Below are 26,387 nucleotides of genomic sequence, written 5' to 3'. Positions count from 1 at the left end.
ATATCTTCGAATCCTTTCACAATCTAAACCAACACCTTAAACAAAGTTTGAAGAACGACCAGAGTTGAACAAGTTTGTTTAAGGGAGTTTCGGGAGTTGTGTTGAAAGATTCGGAGAAGGGTCGCTCTAAAGCTGGTCGAGCTCGCTGCCCGAAGGGAGCCTCGACGCCCGCGCGCCCGAGCATGTTCGCTCGTGCGCCGCGCGCCGCGTGGCCGCCGGCCACCGGTAGCTCGCCGGCGCCCTATCACCAGCGCGACAGCGATAGGACGAGAGCCACGGCGCCCAACCCGCGCCCGCTACAAGACGGAGCGAGCGCAGGGCTAGCCAATCGCCGGCCGCGCGCAGGTCGCCTTCCGCCTGCCACGGCTCTGCTCCGCCAACCCTGTTCCGCCGGTTCGCCGAGAAAGCTGAGACGCCCCCGACATCCCACGCCTCCGCTCGCTCGCCCAACCCCCACGGTAGCCTTTCCGCCTCACCCGCCCGACAGACCGGAAGCCCTAGACGCGCGCCGCCCAAGGCCAATCGCCGCCGAAGACCACCCGGAGCTCCGCCTCCTCTGCCCAATGGTGTCGTCGGCCAATGGCCGCCTCGCCCGAGCACTCGCCGCTCCCGGCCTTATCCTTTCCCCACCGGAGCCCCGCCTCGACCCTCCGCGCCACCCTGGCCCTATAAAAGGGAACCCCCTCACCGGCAATGCCACCCCTTGCCGCCGCCCGCATCTGCGCCCTTGCTTTTTCCTCTGAGCCACCGCTTTCTCCCCGCGCCGTCGCTGAGCTTCCGTGGAGCTCACCCCTTTGCGCCACCCCACACTCCGGCGACTTCGCTGCCACCCTCCAGCCGCTTCTTCCAACACACCAGCCGCCCGCTCCTCCGCGCGGTACTCGAGCTTGCTGGTGTCCGCAAGAAGCACCGCCGCCGCCGGACCACCGCCAAAGTCTCACCGCTGCCCAAGCGTTAGTGCGTACAACTTCCCGCCCCAGCCTGCTCCTGTTCGGCCCCAAGGCTTCACCGGTAGACCTGGAGGTAAGCTACTTAACCTCCCTGTCCTTTTCGTCTCGCCCGACCTTTTCCCGTTCGCCTCGCCCGACCCCTATCCTTTTCGTTTCGCCCGACCCCTGTCCTTTTTCGTTTCGCCCGACCCCTTTGTTTCGGTTCGCCCGACCCCTTTTCTTTTCGTCTCGCCTGACCTTTTCCCGTTCGCCTCGCCTGACCCCTTTTCTTTTCGTCTCGCCCGACCTTTTCCCGTTCGCCTCGCCCGACCCTACCAAGTTTCACCAACCCTTTCTCCGCCTCGCCCGAGGGCTCGGTTGTAACTTTTTCTTTGACCCAAGGGTATCGGTGAAATATTTTTCGGGGATTTCTCTGTGTTGAGTCTGAGGACCTCAGTACGGTTTTCCTTAAACCTGAGGGTCAGACCCTAAAGTTTTCCCCAATCCGACCCTCTCATCTTGCTCTCCACCAACAGAAGTTGAACTCCCCTACCTTTCCTGTAGGTTTGCTACAAGTGTCCGTGTTAAAACATGAGTGTGTTGAAATAACCATCTAAAATGTTTAACCCCTGCATTGCATTTCCGTGTAGAGTTGAATCTCGCCGACGGAACGTACGAGCTTCATCCAGCACCGGAAGAAGACCCCGCTGAGGAACTGCATCCCTGCGAAGGAGAGCCCGAACCGGAGCAAGACCCCGAGGACCCACAAGCTTTTTCTAAAGGCAAGCCCCGGAGCATAAATTCCTATCTTGAGTTCATGCAATATTATTGATTACTTGATTTCGCATTTACGTTTCGAGGAGTTGTAATGAAACCTTAGATGCATAAACTTAGTACCTTGTCTGAATACTAGTTGCTAAGGTCGAGTAGTGCAATGCTTAATAGGTTTCGGTAAAAGTCGAGTGATTTCCTGTCACTCGCGAGTTATAGGAGTTGAATGTTTCAGTTTTGTCGCAACTATAAGGATGACGGACGGGGTCAGGCTTGTGTTCGATACTTGGTGGATTGCCCCGTCTGTCTATATGAAAATGAACTAAGGTCGAAACGTGTCGGCGTTCGTGATCAAGTGTTTGAAAGTACTAATCTCATACCTAGTATGGGATGGGGAAGCCTAGTACCTGATTGAACTGGGGCGTGGCATACCTTCCGGCTGTCCTTGGAACGTCGTTCCCATGGTGCATCATGTGGGTGCAAGTGCGGTCACAGTGCAGCAATAGGCCGGGACTGTGGAGCATTGCATGCCAAAGGAAGTTGGCCCTGACACGTGCCTAAGGGATCGATGGGGACGGCTGACAAATGAAGCGACCCTTCGTGGTGCGTGGATGTCGTGAGATTAGGTTTGCCATGCATGGTTAATAAAATTCGAATCGATTCGTCTGCCTCTCACAGATTGGGACTACTTGATCGCTATTATGCACTGAGTAAAGATGGAACATGATGACGATTTTAATCTTGATGCTTGTTCAGTAATTGCTTGGAAACCATGTTTGTTTAGTATAAGTTGCTAATCTAGAATGGATAAAGAACATAGAACATGAGCTAAAATGTTGAAAGTAAGGACTGACTTTAGACGCTTTTGGCAAGAAATTCCCAGAGCCAGAAAGCCTTGCATGTCTAGGTCTCGGTTGTGTCTTTCCGACGGGTCAGTCTTGCTGAGTACTAGTTGCTCAGCCTTGTTGTGGCTAATCTCTTTCAGGTGCTGTCAATAGCTTGGGTGTTGGTACCACTTGGCCGACCCAGCTTCCTCCAGGCTGGACCGTCGAGTGGGATGCTTCCTCGGATGGCGAAGGAAGGAATTTTTGATGCCATGATCGGCTCCGTCATGATGTCATGTATCGACGTTTAGCTTCCGCTAGTTTTATTTGACTTCGAACCTTGCAAATTTCGTTCTAAAATTTCGAAAACTCTGATGGAATAAATTGTTGAACTATGTTGTCATGATGGAATGTTGCAACCTCTGTGCTACTCACCTTCGCGTGATTGATGCTTCTCGATCCTGTTATGTGGTTTATCGGAGGAAATCCGACGGTTGACCAAGTTGACTTGCTTAAAGTGCATAATTGCGTGTCAGACGACTTCAATGCATTTTAGTCAGGTTAATTTGGGCGGTTCCGCCACAGCGGCCGGTTGTTTTATACAGTTTCGAGTTTGCCGAGTGTCCTGATCGAGCACTCGGCGTCTTTGCCGAGTGCCAGATCGGGACACTCGGCAAAGCCACATCTTTGCCGAGTGCCGGATCTGGAGAACTCGGCAAACTTTTTTTTTCATTTTTCTTCTTTTCCTTCTTTTCCATAACGTGTTCTTCTAAATTTGTTCCAATACACTTTGAAAATACCTTGTTAAATTCACTCAACAATATATATTTGATTTTTCTACGAATATTATTCCATTATTTTATGCAGTTATATCGCAAATTCAATTTATATCAATTAAAATTCTATAATTGCACTTAATAAATTAAAATTATCAAACAGTTCCAAAAAATTACCAAAATTTCACATGAAACAATCTATGTTCTCTATTGCCTACAAAAAAGTTTTGAAGTCAAACCCGAATTCGACAGTCACTTTGACTCCAAATCTTACCGAATCCTTCTTAACGCTACGATTCTTCTTTTGAGATACTTTGGTTTGTAAACATCGTACGTGACAAAATGTGCAAAACCTTCTCAATTTTTTACCATAGCCTCAAGGTATAATATCATCACATCATGACAAATCTCATGATTTTTCAGACTTCGTTTGCTTTTTTTAGAATTTAAAAACCATTAGGCCACACGTTCGTAGTCGTGTTTCCTGAACATGATGTTCGAAATTTCTTTTCATTTCCTGGGTAAGGCCTCACACTAGACTCAATAACATGAATATCATTTTTCTACTTATTTTATTCTATTATTTGAATCACTTGCAGTTCAAATTTGACTGATACCAAAAAAATTCTTTAAATGCAATAAATTAATTAAATATAGCAAACAGTTCCAGAAATATATCAAATTTTAACATGGAGTACCACATGTTGTATGTGGAGAGCAGAAAAAGTTTCAAGGTCAGAAGAGAAAAAAACTTATTTGTTTGCCGAGTGAAAAAAACACTTGGTAAACTTATTTCTTTGCGAGTGTTAATTTTATTTTTCACTGAAATTTGAATAATTTTGCTACCATTTTATTCTATATCTATAGATCTGACAAGGAGCCTTAAAAAAGAGTGACAATTACAATATGTTTTTACTTAGAAGGTGGTGCATAGTCTTTTCCTTAAATTGAAAAATAAAACAGAGAATACAATGTAATTTTGCTATCTAATTTAATTTACAACTACCCAGTACATGCAATTAGACCTTATATACAGACCATTGCGTTGTCCTTTCATACTGCTTCTCAATCATGGTCAGCTTATACTAACGCCCAAACTATCAATCTATTATTATATAGACGTGTCCACACAGCATTCTATGGTTACTTTTCTATTTCTACCGGATTATGGGTCTCTCTCAGCAGATACCATACGTTTGTTCAGCAAGAACAAGCATATTTAATGATAAACTAACTTGACCTGCACGATGCTGATCGATTGACAGCATTCTACGAGCACCGTACCGTCGCCGATGTACAGCACTAGGATGACTATATAAAGAGACACCATGCTTCTCCATTCCACACTCCATAGCAAAGAGAGTGGAAAAGAAGCAGCAACCTGTAAGAAATTCACCAGAACTGATCATGGTCAGCTCCAAGGCTTTCCTCCTTGCCATCCTTGGATGCGCCTGCTTGTGCAGTTCTATCCTAGCAGCTCGTGAGCTGAGCGATGCGGCCATGGTGGAGAGGCACGAGAAGTGGATGGTAGAGTATGGCCGTGTGTACAAAGACACAGCTGAGAAGGCGCAGCGGTTTGAGGTGTTCAAGGATAATGTTGCGTTCATTGAGTCGTTCAATGCTGGGAACACCAAGTTCTGGCTTGCTGTCAACCAGTTCGCTGACCTCACCAACGATGAGTTCAGAGCTACCAAAGCCAATAAAGGTTTCAAACCAATTTCGACAAGTGTTCCAACTGGATTCAAGTATGAGAATTTGAGTGTCAATGCGCTTCCAACAACCGTCGACTGGAGGACCAAGGGTGCAGTCACACCTATCAAGAACCAAGGCCAATGTGGTATGCACATTATTTACGATTGATCATCCATAAAGTCTTATTTTTGTAAATATTAGTTCATGAGTTAGCTTGTGATGACACCTACCATGACACGATTAACTGCAGGTTGCTGCTGGGCATTCTCCGCTGTAGCTGCCATGGAGGGCATTGTCAAGCTGAGCACCGGCAGCCTCATCTCACTCTCCGAGCAAGAACTGGTAGATTGTGACACCCACAGCATGGACGAGGGTTGCGAAGGGGGCTGGATGGACAGTGCCTTTGAATTTGTCATCAAGAACGGTGGCCTCACCACTGAGTCCAACTATCCATACAAGGCAGTAGATGGCAAGTGCAAGGGTGGATCCAAGAGCGCTGCAACCATCAAAGGTCACGAGGATGTGCCAGTCAACAACGAGGCGGCACTTATGAAAGCGGTGGCCAACCAACCCGTGTCGGTTGCGGTTGATGCAGGTGATAGAACATTTATGTTTTACTCTGGTGGTGTGATGACTGGCACCTGTGGCACTGAACTTGACCATGGGATCGCCGCAATCGGGTATGGCGTGGAGAGTGATGGCACAAAGTATTGGCTTTTGAAGAACTCATGGGGCACCACATGGGGAGAGAAGGGATTCCTAAGGATGGAGAAGGACATTTCTGACAAACGGGGCATGTGTGGCCTTGCCATGAAGCCTTCCTACCCGACTGAGTAGAAAATGAAGTGATTAGCGCCACAAACATCTTTGCATATTAAATAACTATATGCATTATGTACTCTCATACAGTTTGTTCTTTATGTATCTTATCGTACAAATATATGTGTAATTTTTATTATATGCTTATGACCCTTGTAAATATACTAGATGTTTGAGTACTACTTTGTTGAGCTCGTCGAAGTATTTAATGTTCATATAGTGCAGATAGCTACAGAATGTAATGTTGTAATCAAAGTATCTGCATCATTTTATATACGTGGACTTGTGAGACTGTTGTGAATCACTAATTAGTGATAAATTACTTAAAGTATGTAATTAAGAGTAATTACAGTATGTAATTAAGAGATAATTATGTAATTACTCTGAAGGAGCCACAACCCTTCACAAAAGGGCCCTTTCGGAAGGGATGTCCTCGCACCCCCTCATCTCCTATATATGTAAACAGTGACTCAATGAATAAACAAGAGAATCATTTTTCATCCTTCCACTCCCTACGGGAGGCCTTCATTCTCTAACACGTTATCAGCACTGTTAGCCTCTACTGGGCAACACACACGCATGCAAGAAAGGAAAGAACAAAGGCACGAAGGCCTCGACATCACAAAGGTAAACACCATGGACGAAGTTCTTCGCTTCTGTGCACTTGAGGATGGTTTCCTTGTTCTTCCTCTTCGCGGCCACCAGCAAGAGTCCTCCACACGCCGTCGTGCAGGACACCGTGGATGCCATGGTCGTCGTGGTCATCCACGCAGTCCAGGCCATCGTCCTAGTCCTTCTGTTCCTGCACAATCAAACAAGACCACAAGCAATGAAAGTGCCTCATTCGAGCGCACTCGCACAACAACGCCAGTGTTTAGGCTTCCAACGCCGACACCACAACAGGAACAGACTCACCGTCCGATGATAGTCCGCATTTGTCGCCCTGGAACTGGAATAGAAGGCATTGGGGTTATCCCTGACGCTAACACACCAAGGGCAGAGACCGGCATCGCCAGTTTTGGCCCTCAGGCCGGCCCAACCGCCATTGATGGTCATCAGGCGACACACCCAAGCTTCGTGATTGGGACAACGACGGCTCGACGGGGGGCGCCACCATTCTTCAAGGAAGATGGTGCCCCAATCTCTGCCTCCTCCGCGACCAAGGATGCAGTGGCGCCGCACTGGACAACTGTGGCCGCAACAAGACCGTGAACCGCCGCCTAGGGATAAGGCGCGATACATGGAGCCCAGCAGCGCTGGGCCTCTCTTCCAATAACTGACAGGCCGGCCAACAGCCGGCAGCCGGCGTAAGCCGGCGAACCTGGGGGGCATCAGGATGAAGGAGGATAAACAGATCGGGCGAAACACTCACCGGAATCAGGCTGACAGCACCAACCAGCGGCCACCCGCCGGCAGCCCCAACCGGCGATCCCCACCCGCAGGCGGATCTGCGAGCCGGTGGTCCCTACCCGCATGTGGCTCAACCGGCGGCGCCCGCCCACAGGTGGCGCGATTCAAGGCAACGGAGGCCACCCGCAGGTGGCTCAGGCCACCGGAAGGCTACCCACAGGCCGGAGGTGCTCCATGGCCAACCGCCTAGGCCGGCGAAGGGGCACGGCCCACAGGCGGCACCCTGAGGCGGTGAAGGGGCGCGACCCGAGGCAGCATCCGAGGCGGCGAAGGGGCACAACCTGCAGGCGGCACCCGAGCCGGCCAAGGGGCGCGGCCGCAGGCGGAATGATGGCAAGGTGGTGGGGCCCGCAGGCGGCACCAGCGGCAACGGAGCAAAAGAGGCAGTGGCGGCTCCAGGGAATGGGGGGTGCGGAACCCTAACCGCGCCCCCCCTCCGCTCCTTTATCACGGGCCAGCAGGCCACGGTGGGCGGCCAGTAGGCTGAGGTGCCATGGGCCCGCAGGCCGGCGTGGCGTGGGTCGTGAGCGAGCGGCGCAGCATGGCCCACCACGCGCACAGGACCGGCCAAGTGGGCCGGCGCAAGCAGGCCATCAGGCCGCAGCAGGTCGAGCCAAAGGCGTGATGCGGGTTGGGCCAGATGGGCTGAAGGTGCGGCGCGAGTTGGGCCGAAGGTAGGCGCAAATTGGGCCAACAGGCTGGATTTTGCGCAAGTCAAGCCCGCAGGCTGATATTTGGACTCCTCCAAGACATTAGATAACCCTCAGGCTTATCTTTTTATGCATATGCTTTCATAAATTGTTCTTGTATATATGTGTTGTTATGCACATTAGAAATACCATCAGGTATTAGCACCTATGTATTATGGATGCAAAATTACCGCAGTAATAAAGCATCATTATGATCCACAGATCTTTCATGGGTGTTAGAACAATTTACATATGCAATTTGCATACTCAATATTCTACATCAAGTAGAATATAAAGCAAAAATTAAAATTAAGGTTTATACATATGATTTTGGAATAACATAAGGTGATGCGACCTAGGCATTGGCTGCGATAAGTTCTTTCTAAAAAATTATCTGCCTTGAGATCGTACTTTTAGGAAGCTTTTGCTCATCACTGAGAGGCCTACATCTTTATGATGATTACCTTCAAAGTGTATATCCAATTTTCATATAAATGGACAACTTTACATATGACTATCAAGTCATTTATTCCTGCAGGAATTAACATGTCCTATACCTTAATTGTGTTGCAAGTATCAACTTGCCTTCACTATTTTTGCATAATGAAAACACCAACATGGGGATTACTCTTCATGTGATCTCCTTATATTACTATTGTAACACATATGTGTTAACTCACTAGGCATTTATTGCAATCATGCAAACTATACCTACAGCAACGAGTTCCTCGTTCACTACTTTAAAAGTTTACACCATTCTGGTGATTACTTTGTGATGTGTTAACTCACTAGTACATGGTGATCAAGTCACACTCGATAATAACAGCGATTTCATCGCGTAACAAATATAAGGTGCATACTACTTGTAATTCAAAACGCATTTTGAATATACAAGATCTTGCATCAAATAATTCCAGAATCATCTTGAATTTAAATTTAAGAATCGACTTTTGCTTAAATGAAATAGCAGAAAAGCGCAAAATATTTAAGTGACTATCTTATGTCATATATACATAAGACTATGTTTTGGCAATGGTCATCAGATCATCCATTCTCACAAGAATGAAGTGCACAACATGTGCAACGACTTATGTCACTTGTCAATCATAGAATAGTTCACTTGTAATCAAGTATCAACTTGATTAAATTTTGGACAACAATATATTCATGCTATATAATTTACACCTCGAGTAAATTTAAATACATGATCTACTCATGTAGGACATGACTAATGTTTCCAAAATGAAATTTTTGAATTTGCATTGGATGGGATTTACTCTCCATCATTGGGACTTGATATCAACGATATCATTGGGAGACTCAAGGCTTCAATGCCACCATTGTTCTCCCCTAATCAAAGTACCCAATCCATTGTTGAAATTACCACATATGCACCTTTGTGTGCTACTACATTTCCTCCATTCAGATTTTACAAATTTGAGTATCCAAAGGAGCAAGATCCATTTATTCTTTGAACTCTCATTAGAGTTATCAACAAAGAATAGAACTTTCAGTTCATGGAATTTACAACACAATGAATGACAAATCTCATTTTGTCTAAAGTGTGGCTATACATCTCATGTACAAATTATTTCCAAATTAAATATTTGATTCAACAATACCTCCACTTCTTTGGAGGCAAGCAAATTCATGGGGATAAATTTGAAACTCATTTCAAACATGAGACCTCAAAAAGTCTCCATATTATCCCTTGAATTATCATCATTAGTTTAATATTATACTACTATGTGTAGTATATTGTCCATCATTAATATCATGTACCTCGTACATGGTATTCATTTGGGATCTGAAGGACCGAAAGGGCGACCAGAGGGGGGGTCAATGGGAGCCTCAAATATTTCTTCTGAAAACTTAGGCTTCTATCCCAAATTTAAACCCCAAAACCGAAGCGAGCGGAAGACGAGAGATCCACGAGCCAACTGGGTGGCTGGGTGTCTATGGTGATGACCAATAACACAGCGGAACTCTCAAGAAACAACTGGAAGCAAACTCCAAGGATTTGGAAAGAAAACTCCAAAGCTCTGAGTCAAAACAGGACTCAAAATGCTCCTGTCTCTGTCGTTTCAGTAAATTTCCCGTTGGAACTTCCGACATGTCGGAAGTTACGTCGGAACTTCCGACAGCACAGAAATCAGCCTTTGTGAGGAGAGAAGAAAAATCCAAAACTCAATCAAACAACCTCCAAAAATCATCAAATTTTAACCGTAGTTTTCCAACAACATAACAAACATGTTCCCAAAAGATCTCCTCAAAAAGATCAGCCAATCAAAGGGAATTAAATATCTTGTGAGGAACACCGGTTTCTCAACCCTAGAGCTTGAATCGTCCCGATCTATGAACTCGTGAGGAGTTAGACAAATTTCTTTGGTGGAAAGGCTTCCCTCACGTTCTAGTTCATTTCCCAATGATCGGTTTGAGCCAAGACTCCTCAAAAATCATGAATCAAACAAAAACGTGAGAAGGGAAAAACGGGAGAAACTAAGAACGCAAAGAACTCGAGCGAGAGTTGCACAAATCGTCATCCCCCAATACAAGGAGGACACGAGGAGGTTAGGGCCTCCATTCCCGCAACTAAAACTCAGTTCAATACAATGAATCGGTGCTCAAAACATATGAGGACCTCTAGAGAGATAAACTAGAGAGAGAGAGTAGACTAATGAACTTCTAAAACCCTAGATAGATGAAGTGCTTAGAGAGGTGCTGAAACAACCAGCCCCCCATCTCTATTTATAGTTCCAAACTAGTTACTAAACTACCCCTACTATTACTACTAGGATAACTACCCATGTAGGAGCATTTTGGTCCAAGTTTTTCTGCGCTCATCGGACGGACACGCCACCTTCACGACTTTGCTTCGCCTCGACGCAAGCTTCACGATGATGCCATGTGCCCTCCTTCTCGAAGCTCCGGCCCCACCGGGTTCACCCCCGGTTTTGAGGCCCAAACCGGCAAACCTGCCTGCGTGGTGGTTTTGAGGCCCAAACCACCAAACCCACTCGTCGACACGTGTCACCACCGTCCTTGACCGCCCAGTCGCCAAGTCTTCTAGCACCCTTGCTTGACTTGCACGTCCACCATCTTGACTTGGTCAATACGGTCACTCCTCCATGTACACTTGCACTTGTCGATGACCCAAGTGTCAGCTACCGCGGCTGATCCTCCGACGCTCTAGTCCCTTAGTCCAAGCCTCACGTCCGTCCTTCACTGCTCCCGGTCCATCGGCACGGCCCGTCTCTACTTGACCTTCACCTCGCCATTGATCACCGCCTCCGAGCTCCACACCTGCGCATCACAAACCAAGAGCACATCAATCCAACACAATGTTGTCAATCACTCATCATTCAAGGGTGACCATCCATTGGTCCTTAATCTCCCCCTTGATGAGTGCATTGACAACACCAAGCACAAATTCATAGTTTGATAAGAAAAGAAAGAAGAAACTCGAACTACAAAGTATCAACCCCCTAAGACAAGGGCAACGGCTCGACACGACTGAGACAAAAACATGTGATCCCTCAAGAAGAGGCAGAATAATGGGCTCAGCACCAATCACATGAAAATCCAAATCTGGCTCCTCAAGAAGAGGTACAACAGCTCAACGCAACCAGAAAGCGAGCACAAGAGTAGACACAAGCTCAAGAGCATAAAAACTCACAGAGCTCCCCCTGAAATCAGGACTTCCCCTGAACAAATGCATGAAAAACTAACTCACAGTGCTCCCTCTGAAATCAGGACTCCCCTTGAACAAATGCATGAAAAACTCTCCCCCTAGACAAAATAATGAGTTTGTGTGAAATCTCTCCGCCTTGTTGGCAATGCAAGCATGAAGATAAGCATGAAAGTCGAAAATCATGACATGGAAATGCAGAAACGAACAAGCTTCTCAGATATACCATGAAATACTCTCAAAGGCTACAAGAGAGATAAGCTTGAAGGATTACAGGAAGCAAGATGAAGTCATGTTACAGCAAGTATGAGAAGCAGTTTTAGCAATGTTGAAAAAGATCACCACATGAGCAAATACCTTGTTAAAAAATACCCAAGCAAGAATAACTAGGCCATAAAAAACTCATACAAGGAACAACCATTCTTGACAAAAGATCAGTGCAGACACCCACATATGCATCTCTTGTCATGTGAAGCTTTGTTGAAACCAAGTGCCTACTTCTTTTTGGTAGACATCTTGTAACAACTAAGCAAACCAAAAAATAAACAATTAAGCATAAACACTTGGTGAATTTCTTGAATTTTTCTTTTCATGATTTACACAAGGCAAAGTACATGAAGTGCCTTTGCAGCACAAAGAAGCCATGCTTCTCCAAGGGGTGCATCATGGGCTAAACATCCACAATGATACCTAGATCTTTGACCCGATTGAAAAGAACATGCATTCCAAACATAAGCTAAAAATGGAACTAGCATTCAAACAGGGGCAAATCATAACTAAGCATCAACTCATGGGTGATATAACATTAGATTTCAGAAAGCAGTTATCTCATTAAGTAAACAAAATCATCAAGAGCATAACTGCACATTGCCTCAAAGCAACCAACCAAAGCACTATCTCATAAGTAGCATAAGGTAGTATACAAGGCATATAAGAGAACCTCATCTAATGCAATATGATACAAATGCAACATGATACAGATGCAATGAAATCCAAACAAGAAAAATGACTATACATATATGATACAAGAAAAGCACCAAAACCCAACTCAAAAAGGAAAGCAAACACCCAACTCCCCCCGCAAATGAGCAAAAGAGGCTTAATCCAGGGGCTTGGTAAAGATGCCAGCGAGCTGGTTTTGGGGTAGCAACATAGCCAAGGTCAATGTCTCCTCTCTCAACATGATCTCTCAGAAAATAGTATCTCACATCTATGTGTTTGATTTTTGAATGGAGAACAGGGTTCTTGGCTACACTTATGGCACTCGTGCTGTCACAAAGAAGAGGCATATGGGAAAAGCTCAAACCAAAGTCTCAGAGTGGAAATCATCCAAAGCAACTGGGAACAACAGCTAGCACCAGCAACATACTCACCTTCAGTTGTAGACTGAGCAACACTAGATTGTTTGTGAGAAGACCAAGAGACCAAAGACGAACCGAGAAATTGGCAAGTGCCCAAGGTAGACTTGCGATCCAATCGGCACCCAGCAAAGTCCGCATCGGAATATCCATGGAGCGTGAGTGTCGAGGAGGCAGAATACCCCAAACCAAATTCAGGGGTAAAGCGTAACTACCTCATGATCCTCTTAACCGCTTGGCGGTGAAAGGTTTTTGGAGAAGCCTGAAATCGGGTGCACAGACACACTGCGAAGTGGATGTCTGGTCTCATCACCGTCAAGTAGAGGAGGGAGCCGATCATGCTCTGGTATTCCTTCTGATCCACCGATTCGCCATCTTCATCCACATCAAGTGTCGTCATCGTCGCCATGGGTGTGGACAGTGGTTTAGCATCAGCCATGTCAAACTTTCTTAGCACGTCCTTTGCGTACTTCCCTTGGTGCACGAAAGTTCCTTCCTTGCTTTGCTTGATTTGTAGCCCAAGGAAGAAGGTTAGTTCACCCATCATTGACATCTTGAATTCCCTACTCATAGTATCTGCAAACTTGGCAACCATAGCATGAGAAGAACCACCAAAGCTAATATCATCCACTTAAATCTTTATAACTAGCAAATCTTTGCCTTGCTTGAGGAGAAAGAGAGTTTTATCAACTGAACCCATTTCAAACCCATTCCCAAGCAAAAAGGATTTCAACCTCGCATACCACGCTCGGGGTGCTTGTTTTAGGCCATAGAGAACTTTCTGGAGTTTGAAAACATGGTCAGGATGTTTTGGACTCTCAAAACCAGAGGGTTGTCTCATATACACTTCCTCCTCAATGAATCCATTAAGGAAGGCACTTTTCACATCCATTTGGAAGAGCTTAAAACCTTTAGCCACAGATAAGGCTAGAAGAATTCTAATCGCTTCCAAACGAGCAACCAGGGCAACAGTTTCCTTATAATCTATCCCCTCTTTTGGCTAAAACCTTGGCAACCAACCTCGCTTTGTTTCTCACAACCAACCCATTTTCACCTTGTTTGTTCTTGAAAACCCATTTTGTCCCTATAGGATGGCAATTTGGAGGTGGTTCAACAAAAACCCAAACCCTGTTTCACACAAAATTTTCTAACTCCTCATGCATGGCATTGACCCAGTTTGAATCAGATAAAGCATGTCCAATATCTCGGGGTTCAAAAGAGGCAACAAAAGCAGAATATGCAAAGTGTGAAATCTGCCTAGAGCTGTGTCTAGTGGTATGCTCATGCAAGTTACCGATCATCTGTTGTGGAGGATGGTCACGCTGAATGTGTCGTGGAGCTCCTCGCTCTGAAGTTGCCTCCCCCTCAATAGCAGCTGGCTCAACCTGATCTTCTTCTTCATCATCTTGAAGTGGTACTTGGTGATGGCTTAAGGTAGTGGTAGTAGGGGTAGGGCCATCAACTCTTGTTGTTGAAGTAGAATGTATAGGACTTGCAGCTGGAGCATGATTAGCTTCATCATCTTCCTCATCATCACCACTAGCACGCTCTTCCTCTTCCTCAAAAATGCTTTGTCCCATTTCATGTTCACCTGCAGTCTCAAAGACAGGGGTTGTGCAAGGCATAGTTTCATCGAAAGTAATTTCACAGGCTTCCACAATCCGATTAGTTTCAAGGTTAAGCACACGATAAGCCCGACTATGAGAAGCATAACCAAGAAAAATGCCATCAGTGGACCGAGACTCAAATTTGTCCAAGTTGCCTTGCTTCAGAATAAAACATTTGCAACCAAAAACCCTCAGGTGACTCACTTTGGGAGAACGTCAATGTATCAACTCATAAGAAGTTTTCTTCATGAAAGCTCGCAAGAAAATTCGAGTGGAAACATAGCAAGCAGTGTTAATAGCTTCAGCCAGTATTTTCTAGGAGTCCTATGCTCATCAAGCATCGTCCTAGCCATCTCACAAATGGTCCGATTCTTCCTTTCAACAACACCATTCTGAGGAGGGACATAAGGCGATGAAAACTGGTGTTCAAGACCAAGATCCTTGCAAAAAGTTTTAAAATGAGCATTTTTGAATTATGTGCCATTGTCACTACGGATGGCTCTCATGACATCTATTGGTCGCTCATTTTTCAACCTCAAAATCAAATCTCGAACAAAGGAGAAAGTCTCATCCTTAGAAGCCATGAAGAAAACCCATGAATACCTCGAAAAGTCATCGACAATCACAAGCACGTACCACTTCCCACCAACTGAGCAAACGCGGGCTGGACCAACAGTGTCCACATGCAACAGTTCACCCGGATGCTCAGTCATCACCTGATTCACAGGTGGGTGAGAAGCAGCAACCATCTTCCCATGTCGACAGGGAGCACAAACCAAATCTTTCTCAAATTTCAATTTTGGTAAACCTTGAATCAAATCCAAAGCACTCAACCGGGAAAACAAGTCAAAGCTCAAATGGCCCAATCTTCTGTGCCATTTCCAAAGTTCAGAAGATGAGCCAGCCACAAGACATCGAGAAAGACCAAATGATTTGGAAAAATCAACCCGAAACACTTGACTCTCGGGGATGATCACACACACAAGATTGCCCCGAGAGTCCAAGATCTTTGAAGACCCATGCTTGAAACGCACCTCAAAGCCATCGTCAAGGAGTTGAGAAACCGAAAGCAAATTAAAGCCAAGAGAATCTACAAGGGCAACTCGCTTAAGCATGAAGTTCTCACTCACTTTTATGGCACCTTCAGACATTACCTTACCTTCGCTATTATCCCCAAAAGTGATGTACTCCTTGGTCGTCAAGGGGGTGAGGCTGGAGAACCATCTGTGATCACCAGTCATGTGTCGAGAGCAACAAGAATCAATGAGCCATGTGTTCTCCAGGCCTCCGACCTGCTCAAGCAAAAGAGGACCAAGGATGAGCAAATGACTCAACACTAGGGTTAGAAAAACAAGTAGAATACCAGTGTCGAACCATTTTCTCAAGAGTGGGGTTAGCAAAATCAACCATCTCTCGTCTCACAGGAGGACTACGGCCAACGCTAGGGGGAAAACGTGGTCTGTTGTAGCTCCGAGACTCAAAACCACGACCATGCTATCCTAGGCCATATTGATCATGGTGAGGGGCATGCCTGGCAACAACACGCGAAGGAGCAAAACGCACACTATCCACACGACGAGGTGGAGGGACTGCTCTAAGCACATGTACACCATGAGAAGGGTGATACATATCTCTGTTGCCCCACTCACGCTCATGCCTCAAGGTCTTCTTCTTGCGAAAACAAAACTCCTCAAGGTGACCCCCTTTCTTGCAATACTCACAGTGGAATCTAGAGGGTTGTTTTGGATGTGGATTCGCTCTAGATTGTGGCTTGGCTTGGGGTTTTGGTGGAGGTTTCTTAGGAGCAATTTATGAAAGTCTGTCGAGCTTGTTCTTGAGATGGTTTGGTTTTTCCACCCAAATGGCTTTCTTGGGTATTTTGGGTGGTGTCTCAATGAAAACTCTATCTCTCACACACTCAGACAAGTTTTGCTCACAAGCTGGAATGTGTTGCTTTTTATTTTTAGTGGGTGACTCTCGTGGGGTGTAGTCAGCTAGTGGCTCACACTGGTTATAGCTTGGTTTCTTTCTCTCACCACTGTTTTGACCCACCTTTTCACAAAACCCATCAAAGAACTTGTGCAACCCATTAAAATGACAACCCTTCATAACGGACCCAAGCCCAAAACCATCAGCCCTTTTGAACTCTTGAATCATCATGCCTAGCTGAGGTTCCCTACTTGACACCCAACTAAGAACCGTGCGCAGGTAAGAGTTTTCATCCTCAGTATGTTGCAAACTAAACTTGAGTTTAGGACAGTCACTGCATTCAGAAAGTTTAGATCTAGCAATGAACTCAGACTTCCCTAAAGCACTAAGCTTAGCACATGCATCGTCCAACTGACCTTGCAAAGCGGGGCAAGACTTACATGCACCAAGCAAAACAGGCCTAGTCTTGATCTCATCTAAAGCAGCCCTAGTCAAATCCAATTCATCTACCAATAAAGCATGCTTAGATTGTAAAGATGCAAGACTATCCATATGAATAGCACATTCATTACACTCAACAACATTAGGAGGAGCAGATTTAAGCATATCTATCTCAATCAAAGCACTCTCTAACTTAGCCTTAAGCTCAACACGTTCACGAGCTGCCTTCTTAATCAACTTATCTTGATTGATCAGGCAATCATTTAATTCCTCTATTTCTAATGCAAGTTGTTCTGGAGTAGCTTTTACCTCTATTTCTGTGTCGGAGTCGCTTTCCTTGTCATCCTTCTTGTTATCGGTGTTGAGGGCCATGACACAGTACCCGTCGTGGTTCTTGCCGGAGTAGAAGCAAAGGCCGTTGAAGTTCTTGCCATCTTTCTTCTTCGCCTTGCGGTCGTCGTCCTCCTCACTTGAGCTTGAGTTGGTGTGGTCGTCGGTGTCGGAGTCGACGTCACTGAGGGAGGCGATGAAGGCGCGTGCTTTGGCCTTCTTGCGGTACTCCTTCTTCTCACGATCGGTGTACTTCTTCTTCTTCTTCTTGGTGCTGTCCTTGTTCTTATCCTTGTTGTAGTCGTACCCACTCTTGGATTTGTTCTTGTCGGGGCAGTCAGCGGCGAAGTGGCCTGGCTTGCCACAGTCGAAGCAGGTGTTGTTGTTCCTTCGCTTGTTCTTGCGGTTGTCGTTGAAGCGCATGAACCGCCGTGTGATCAAGGCGAGCTCATCATCGTCAAGAACCTCCAACTGCTCCTCTGAAATAGAAACCAAGGAAGACAAGGCAAACGATATAGAAGAAGAGTTCCCCAAAGACTTAGGCTGTCCAAAGCCAGACATGAGAGCCATACTATTTGGATCAGTAGGGCCTCCTTGTTTTGCTCGGAGCCTCTTGTCAACCTCTATGGATTTCAACATGGCAAAGAGTTCATCAGTGGAAAGTGTTTCATAATTGGGTGACTCGATGATAGCATCAACCTTCATACCCCACACCTCGTGATCCAAAGCATGCAGGAGCTTTAAAGCTCTATCATGATCGGTGTAGGGTAAGAAGGTGATGTTTGCTTTCATCTTGTTCACAATAGCAAGAAAGCACTGAAACAAAGCATCAGCAGACTCTCCACGCAAATGAACAAAGTTCTCATACTCACGCCTGTAAGTCTCAAAGAGTCTTACCTTCACCTGACTGTTTCCCTCATGGAAACTCTGAAGTCTGGACCAAATCTCATGAGCAAGAGATAGATCCTCGACACGGTCAAACTCAGCACAGCATAGACTCGCAAACAAGATATCCACCGCCTTGTTGTTGGTGTGATATTTATTTCTTTCCTCTTGAGTCAAGCGAGTAGCAGGAATCACATAAGTCACATCCTGAGTGATTTCCCAAACCACTGCTCCTCTACTATTTAGATGGGCTCTCATGCGAGTTTTCCAATACCGATAGTCAGAGCCATCAAAGTAGGGTGCAGCGGTCGAGGAAGAACGCTCAAAGGTCGCCATAGTAGGTTTTGAAACCGATTAGGGAATGGAAAACCTTAATCGGCTCTGATACCAATTGAAGGACCGAAAGGGCGATCACAGGAAGGGTGAATGGGAGCCTCAAATATTACTTCTGAAATCTTAGGCTTCTGTCCTAAATTTAAACCCCAAAACCGAAGCGAGCGGAAGACGAGAGATCTACGAGCCAACTGGGTGGCTGGGTGTCTATGGTGATGACCAATAACACAGCGGGACTCTCAAGAAATAACTAGAAGCAAGCTCCAAAGATCCGGAAAGCAAACTCCAAAGCTCTGAGTCAAAACAGGACTCAAAATGCTCCCGTCGGAACTTCCGACACTCTACCAAAAGTTCCGATGCCTATCGGAAGTACTGGGAAACTCCCAACAGGAAGTCTCTGTCGTTTCAGCAAATTTCCATCGGAACTTCCGACACAGAACTTACATCGGAACTTCCGACAGCACAGAAATCAGCCTTCGTGAGGAGAGAAGAAAAATCCAAAACTCAATCAAAAGACCTCCAAAAATCACGAAATTTTAACTGTAGTTTTCCAACAACATGAAAAATATGTTCCCAAAATATCTCCTCAAAAAGATCAGCCAATAAAAGGGAATTAAATATCTTGTGAGGAACACCGGTTTTTCAACCCTAGAGCTTGAATCGTCCCGATCTATGAACTCGTGAGGAGTTAGATGAATTCCTTTGGTGGAAAGGCTTCCCTCACATTCTAGTTCATTTACTTATGATCAGTTTGAGCCAAGACTCCTCAAAGATCATGAATCAAACAAAAATGTGAGAAGGAAAAAACGGGAGAAACTAAGAACGCAAAGAACTCGAGCGAGAGTTGCACAAATCGTCATCCCCCAATACAAGGAGGACACGAGGAGGTTAGGGCCTCCATTCCCGCAACTAAAACTCAGTTCAATACAACGACTCGGTGCTCAAAACATCCGAGGACCTCTAGAGAGATAAACTAGAGACAGAGTAGACTAATGAACTTCTAAAACCCTAGATAGATGAAGTGCTTAGAGAGGTGCTGAAACAACCAGCCCCCCATCTCTATTTATAGTTCCAAACTAGTTACTAAACTACACCTACTGTTACTACTAGGATAACTACCCATGTAGGAGCATTTTGGTCCAAGTTTTTCTGCGCTCATTGGACGGACACGCCACCTTCACGTCTTTGCTTCGCCTCGACGCAAGCTTCATGATGATGCCACGTGCCCTCCTTCTCGAAGCTCCGGCCCCACCGGGTTCACCCCCGGTTTTGAGGCCCAAACCGGCAAACCTGCCTGCGTGGTGGTTTTGAGGCCCAAACCACCAAACCCACTCCTCGACACGTGTCACCACCGTCCTCGACCGCCCAGTCGCCAAGTCTTCTAGCGCCCTTGCTTGACTTGCACGTCCACCATCTTGACTTGGTCAACATGGTCACTCCTCCATGTACACTTGCACTTGTCGATGACCCAAGTGTCAGCTACCGCGGTTGATCCTCCGATGCTCTAGTCCCTCAGTCCAAGACTCACGTCCGTCCTTCACCGCTCCCGATCCATCGGCACGGCCCGTCTCTACTTGACCTTCACCTCACCATTGATCACCGCCTCCGAGCTCCACACCTGCGCATCACAAACCAAGAGCACATCAATCCAACACAACGTTGTCAATCACTCATCATTCAAGGGTGACCATCCATTGGTCCTCAGGATCAAAGCAGAAAGAAAAGGAATTTCATTAAGTGGATCACCACTATCACAATTATGAGAGATACACTCTCATTATGGGTATTCAATTATTAATTGAAGATGCACTCATGTATTCTACAAATACCCAAATATGTTTTCATGATATCCATTTTGTATAGTTTCATATCGAAACCTATTACCAAGAGTAATGATAAAATATCAGCACTCAACTTGGTACAATGGACATGGAAATTAAATATTCCTTTCATATCATTTGGGATATGTTATATGTATATACATAAATCCCATATGACATGTTGAAATAATTTTTCAATCTTGATTACATCAAGAATTGGCATGATAGCCTTGATCATTCTAATTCATGAATGATAAGAAAAATTATTATAAATTATGCTAGCTCCTCTGAGATCCAATGCGTTGGACTGACTGTATGGGGTTCAAGCGATCGAGTTGCTCGTACGCAAGTTCCGCTAGGTCCGCCAGTTGTTTAGTATACTTGTTCTGGGGCATCGCGGGGGTGATGAGATCTATGGATGCAATGGGGGCTAGAGGAGTATGGTGGTGGCGGGTTATGACTACTTCGAAAGCCTTGTCCAGATTCTAGATTGGTAGATCCGCTACGAGGTGGTGATGATGCTATGCTCTCCCTGCGTTCCTTACCCTTCATCGAGTTCTCTGTTCTTCAGTTTCTTCCCCGATGACATCAGCTGTGTGCTCATCTTGTGAGATGTCATCTGGGTGGCGCTCGGGTCGATGGTGTCTATCCCTAGCATCTTCATCTTCTTCAGCTTCTTGCTCGGCAATGACAACAAAGACATCTCCCTCTGGGGAGAAGGTTCCTGAGCTGAAGGTGATGACTTCCGTGGAGCCGCCTTCTTCTTCGATGGGCAACACAGGAGCTCCCTCCTGGTACGGGAGAGTGTCGAGGTAGGCGATGAGGCATGAGTTGCCATTCCTGGCGAGAGTGGATGGCTTCATATTGGGCCAGTAGATGAATCTACCTTGTGGAGTTGATATGATTACGAGGCCCTGCTGCGGACCTGATAAAGGAGTGTCCTTGTCAGGATCCAAGTAGTAATTGAGGTCCTTGATCTCATCCGTATCAGATTGTGATCTGTACAAAGCCACCTGATAGACAATTGCCGCACTGCGGAGTCCGAACAGGAATCGACTTGAGAAGTAGTCCTACTCGCACGATGCCTGCTGCGCTAGCTCGTTCAAGTCAATCCAACTAGAAGAAGAAGTTGAGTTGTACTCGGACTCGTCCCGCCAACCTCTCACTAGGTCAGAAATTGAAAATTCACCAAAATTCTCGATGAGATTCTAAAAAGCTTCGCATTGGAGCTTCATGGTTGGTTGCATCTTGAGGGTCTCGTTGAGAATTTAGGTGCCGGTGTAATGTGATGGCGGAAACTATGCACCTAGACTAACACTAGCGGATTTCCCAGGTTTGCTGTGTGCCCACAGCACACGGTGAAGGCACAAAAACACTCAGCAAAGCATTTGCCGAGTGTTACACTTGGCAAATGTCACTCGGTGAACCCTGACTCGGCAAAGCTGTCTTTGCCGAGCGTTTTTTTTCGAGCACTTAGCAAACCCTTTGCCGAGTGCTCAAACCCTCAAACCAACACTCGGCAAACAATATTTCAAAAAATATAAAAAAAAACCACCGCTGCTCGGCCGCGGCTCACCCCGCCGCCGCCGCCAACCTCCCACATGAAGCACGGCACGCACCCCAGCGGCACCACCCCCATCACTGCCACCCTCCTCACCTCGGCCTCGTACAGCTCTTGCAGAGACGATGCCGGCGATGCAGTCGGCGGGGAGGCGCCCGAGCCCGCGATGGTCATGCTTGGGCGCGGCGGCATTGGCCTTGGTGGCTAGGCGGAGCTGCTGCCTGATGGCGCCCATGTGGAAGATCCCGAGGTCGCCGTACTACCCACCGAAGGGATCATTTGGACAGTGTTTGTTGAGGTCTATGTAGTCAACACACATCCTCCACTCATTATTGTTCTTCTTTTGCACCAAGACGAGATTAGCAAGCCACTCTGGATGGAAGACCTCTTTCATGAAGCTTGCTACGAGTAGTTTGGCCATCTCTAATTTGATGGCTTCCCTTCTATTTTGGGTGAATTGTCGTAGGTGTTTTCTCTTCGGTGTAGCCTTTGGTTCATGTTGAGTGAGTGCTCGATCAGCTCCCTGGGCACCCTCGACATGTCTGCTAGTTTCCACCTGAACGCGTCTTCCTATTTAGGATGCAGCCCTATGCCAATCAGGGCTGTCTTGGATCTATCACCAATCTCAAGGTCAATGGCTTTAACGTCGACTTCGTTTGCTGGCTTGACCTTGGTTGTCCCCGACTTCTTTTCTGGTATCTCGAGTTCTAACAGGGACAACCTCTTGGATGCAGCGAAGACTTGCATCATTGAGTTTGGTACTTGAGTAGTTGCTACTAGCTCCATGACTTCAGTGTCACAGTCGTACGACTTCTTCAAGTCTCCACGCAGGGACAGTACTCCCTTAGGTCCCGGCATCTTGAGTACTAAGTACACGTAATGCAGGATGGCCATGAACTTGGCCAGTGCTGGTCTTCCAAGGATAGCATGGTACGATGTTTTGAAGTCTACCACCTCCAACTGGATGTACTCTATCTAGTAGTGTTCTTTGGTCCTGAAGGTAACTGGCAAAACCACCTGTCCAAGGGGTATAGCCGCGTTGCTTGGGAAAATCCCGTAGAACGGAGAGTTCGTTGGGGTAAGAATATCAGTAACGTCGAGGCCCATCTTCTTCAGTGTCTTGGCGAACAGGACGTTGAGGCCGCTGCCGCCGTCGATGAGTACTTTGGTGAGTGTGGAGCCTACGACCACCGAGTCCAAGATGAGAGGATATTGCCATGGGTCTGAGAAACTAGTCCATTGGTCCACCCTGGAGAAGGTAATTGGCACCTCGAACCACTTAAGGAACGTAGGCACCACGGGCTCAATGGACATTATCTCCCATAGAGTAAGCTTCTGGGACCGTTTGGTGGCAGTGCCTGGGGTTCCACCGAAGATGACATTGACTGTGTTGGATAGGGTCTAGAACTTGCTATTGTTCCCATCATCTTCATCTTCCCTAGCCTTGCCCTTGTCCTTCGTGCCGGATGGTTCTGACGCATCCTTCATGGCTCTGCGCAAGCTGAAGCAATCCCACGCAGAGTGCTTGTAGTACGGGTGCCATGGGTACTACTTCTGCAGGAGCTCGTTGAACGAGGGCCTGTCATAATTCTTGTTACCACCATTCTTGGATGGGAACTATATCACCGCGACTGTGTTGTCTGGCTTGCGCTTGCGGTTCTAATTTCCTGAGTACTTATTTCATATGTCATTGTTGGAGTGAACATTGCGGTTCTTGTTGTTGCGTTGTCCGTTGTTGTTCTGATTGTTGTTGCTTTGGGCCTTGTTGCGATTAGACTCGAACCTTTCGATCTCCCGGTCTTCTTCATCCTCACGATTCTGCACCATAATCTTCAAGGATTTGACGTTGCCAGGGCATCTTCTGTCGAAGTCTTGCAACATCCAACGATCGCTGAGGCCGTTCTAGAAGCAATAAATGATGTTGCGCTCTGTGACATCCATGATTGTGGATTTTTTGTTGAAGAAGTGACATATGTAGCTTCGCAAGGTCTCACCTTCTTGTTGCTTGACATGGGAAAAGTCGATCATGTTACTAGGATGTTGCATTGCCCCAGCATAGTTGTTGGTGAACACCACCTTGAGATCTTGCCACGAGTCGATGGAGTTCAGCTCCAGCGATTCGAGCCATGTGAGTGGTGCCACTTCCATATAGATGGGGAAGTAGACTACTTTGGTGTCATTGTTTCTGCCAGCTGGTTGGATTGACAGCGAGTAGCACCGAAGCCATTGCACCGGGTCTTGCTTGCCGTCGTACTTGCTGGTACTCCGGTGCTTGAATTTCTCTAGTAGAATTGTCCTCCTCACTCGTCTGGATAAGGCGGGGAACCCATCAAAATCATCCCCTGGTTGATTAGCTTCCCGCTCACGCTCACGACGCCGGCCCTCGATGATGGTACAGGCATAGTGGCTAGCATTTATATTGCTGTGGAGGTCTCCCACTGGGCGTTCGGGATTCGGTGCACCCCCACGGTGGCCATGGCCTCCCGACGGTCCTGCCCGGCTTCCCTCAACTCCTACTTGACTAGGTCATGTGCCTCTGGCTTGACTTGGTTGCGTGCTCTAGCCCCCCCGGGAGGCCTATGGCTACTTTCATGCTGGCTCCTCTGAGATCCAGAGCATTGGACTGACTGTATGGCATTCAAGCAATCGAGTTGCTCGTACGCAAGTTCCGCCAGTTGTTCAGTGTACTTTTTCTAGGGCATCGTGCGGGTGATGAGATCTATGGATGCGATGGTGGCTAGAGGAGGACGGTGGTGAAGGGTATAATGGACTACTTCGAAAGCCTTGTCAAGATTCTAGATTGGTAGATCCACTGCGAGGTGGTGATGATGCTATGCTCTCCCTGCGTTCCTTACCCTTCATCGAGTTCTCTGTTCTTCAGTTTCTTCCCCGATGACATCAGCTGTGTGCTCATCTTGTGAGATGTCATCTGGGTGGCGCTCGGGTCGATGGTGTCTATCCCTAGCATCTTCATCTTCTTCAGCTTCTTGCTCGGCAATGACAACAAAGAGATCTCCCTCTGGGGAGAAGGTTCCTGAGCTGAAGGTGATGACTTCCGTGGAGCCGCCTTCTTCTTCGATGGGCAACACAGGAGCTCCCTCCTGGTACGGGAGAGTGTCGAGGTAGGCGATGAGGCATGAGTTGCCATTCCTGGCGAGAGCGGATGGCTTCATATTGGGCCAGTAGATGAATCTACCTTGTGGAGTTGATATGATTATGAGGCCCTGCTGCGGACCTGATAAAGGAGGGTCCTTGTCAGGATCCAAGTAGTAATTGAGGTCCTTGATCTCATCCGTATCAGATTGTGATCTGTACAAAGCCACCTGATAGACAATTGCCGCACTGCGGAGTCCGAACAGGAATCGACTTGAGAAGTAGTCCTACTCGCACGATGCCTGCTGCGCTAGCTCGTTCAAGTCAATCCAACTAGAAGAAGAAGTTGAGTTGTACTCGGACTCGTCCCGCCAACCTCTCACTAGGTCAGAAATTGAAAATTCACCAAAATTCTCGATGAGATTCTAAAAAGCTTCGCATTGGAGCTTCATGGTTGGTTGCATCTTGAGGGTCTCGTTGAGAATTTAGGTGCCGGTGTAATGTGATGGTGGAAACTATGCACCTAGACTAACACTAGCGGATTTCCCAGGTTTGCTGTGTGCCCACAGCACACGGTGAAGGCACAAAAACACTCAGCAAAGCATTTGCCGAGTGTTACACTTGGCAAATGTCACTCGGCGAACCCTGACTCGGCAAAGCTGTCTTTGCCGAGCGTTTTTTGTCGAGCACTCAGCAAACCCTTTGCCGAGTGCTCAAACCCTCAAACCAACACTCGGCAAACAATATTTCAAAAAATATAAAAAAAACCACCGCTACTCGGCCACGGCTCACCCCGCCGCCGCCGCCAACCTCCCACATGAAGCACGGCACGCACCCCAGCGGCACCACCCCCATCACTGCCACCCTCCTCACCTCGGCCTCGTACAGCTCTTGCAGAGACGATGCCGGCGATGCAGTCGGCGGGGAGGCACCCGAGCCCGCGATGGTCATGCTTGGGCGCGGCGGCATTGGCCTTGGTGGCTAGGCGGAGCTGCTGCCTGATGGCGCCTATGTGGAAGATCCCGAGGTCGCCGTACTGCCCGCTGAAGTTGACGTCCCGAGCCGCGGCGGCTGCCGTGCCATTGAGGGTGGAGATGAGGGGCGGCGGTGGGAGGCCCATCTTTGCCGCGAGGAGGTCAGGTAGGAGGCAGTGGCGGCCGGAAGGAAAGAGGACGGCGTCGGGAGAGGGAGGGGAGGTGGCGGCGCCAGGGAAGGAGGGGAGGGGCCGGCGCTGGGGAAGGAGGAGAGGGGCGGCGCCAGCGAGATAGGGAGGGAGGGGAGAGGGCGGCGGGCGGCGGAAGGAGGGGAGGACCGTGAGAAGGGAGGGGGCGGCGGCCGGTTGTTTTATACAGTTTCGAGTTTGCCGAGTGTCCCGATCGAGCACTCGGCAAACATGTTTCTGTGTTTAATGCCTGGCCGTCGCACCCGCCCA

At 47.3% G+C, this 26,387-nt stretch overlaps 1 protein-coding gene across 1 annotated transcript; it reads left to right on the top strand.

Annotated features, from left to right (window-relative positions):
- The first annotated feature begins 4,707 nt into the window (after nucleotides 1-4,707).
- Nucleotides 4,708-5,829, top strand: LOC101779655 (senescence-specific cysteine protease SAG39). The gene is made up of 2 exons (XM_004975126.1): nucleotides 4,708-5,137; nucleotides 5,243-5,829. Exons 1-2 carry the CDS (start codon nucleotides 4,708-4,710, stop codon nucleotides 5,827-5,829), a joined length of 1,017 nt encoding a protein of 338 aa, XP_004975183.1.
- The last annotated feature ends 20,558 nt before the right edge of the window (nucleotides 5,830-26,387 follow it).

Source organism: Setaria italica, chromosome VII, assembly GCF_000263155.2.
Source record: "Setaria italica strain Yugu1 chromosome VII, Setaria_italica_v2.0, whole genome shotgun sequence".
NCBI classification, from domain to species: Eukaryota; Viridiplantae; Streptophyta; class Magnoliopsida; order Poales; family Poaceae; genus Setaria; species Setaria italica.
This window is presented reverse-complemented; position numbering and strand designations above follow the sequence as displayed.

Coding starts and splice junctions, on each gene's coding strand:
- LOC101779655 (XM_004975126.1), top strand. CDS start 4,708: ATGGTCAGCTCCAAGGCTTTCCTCCTTGCCATCCTTGGATGCGCCTGC. Junction 5,138..5,242: donor CAAGAACCAAGGCCAATGTG/GTATGCACATTA, acceptor GATTAACTGCAG/GTTGCTGCTGGGCATTCTCC.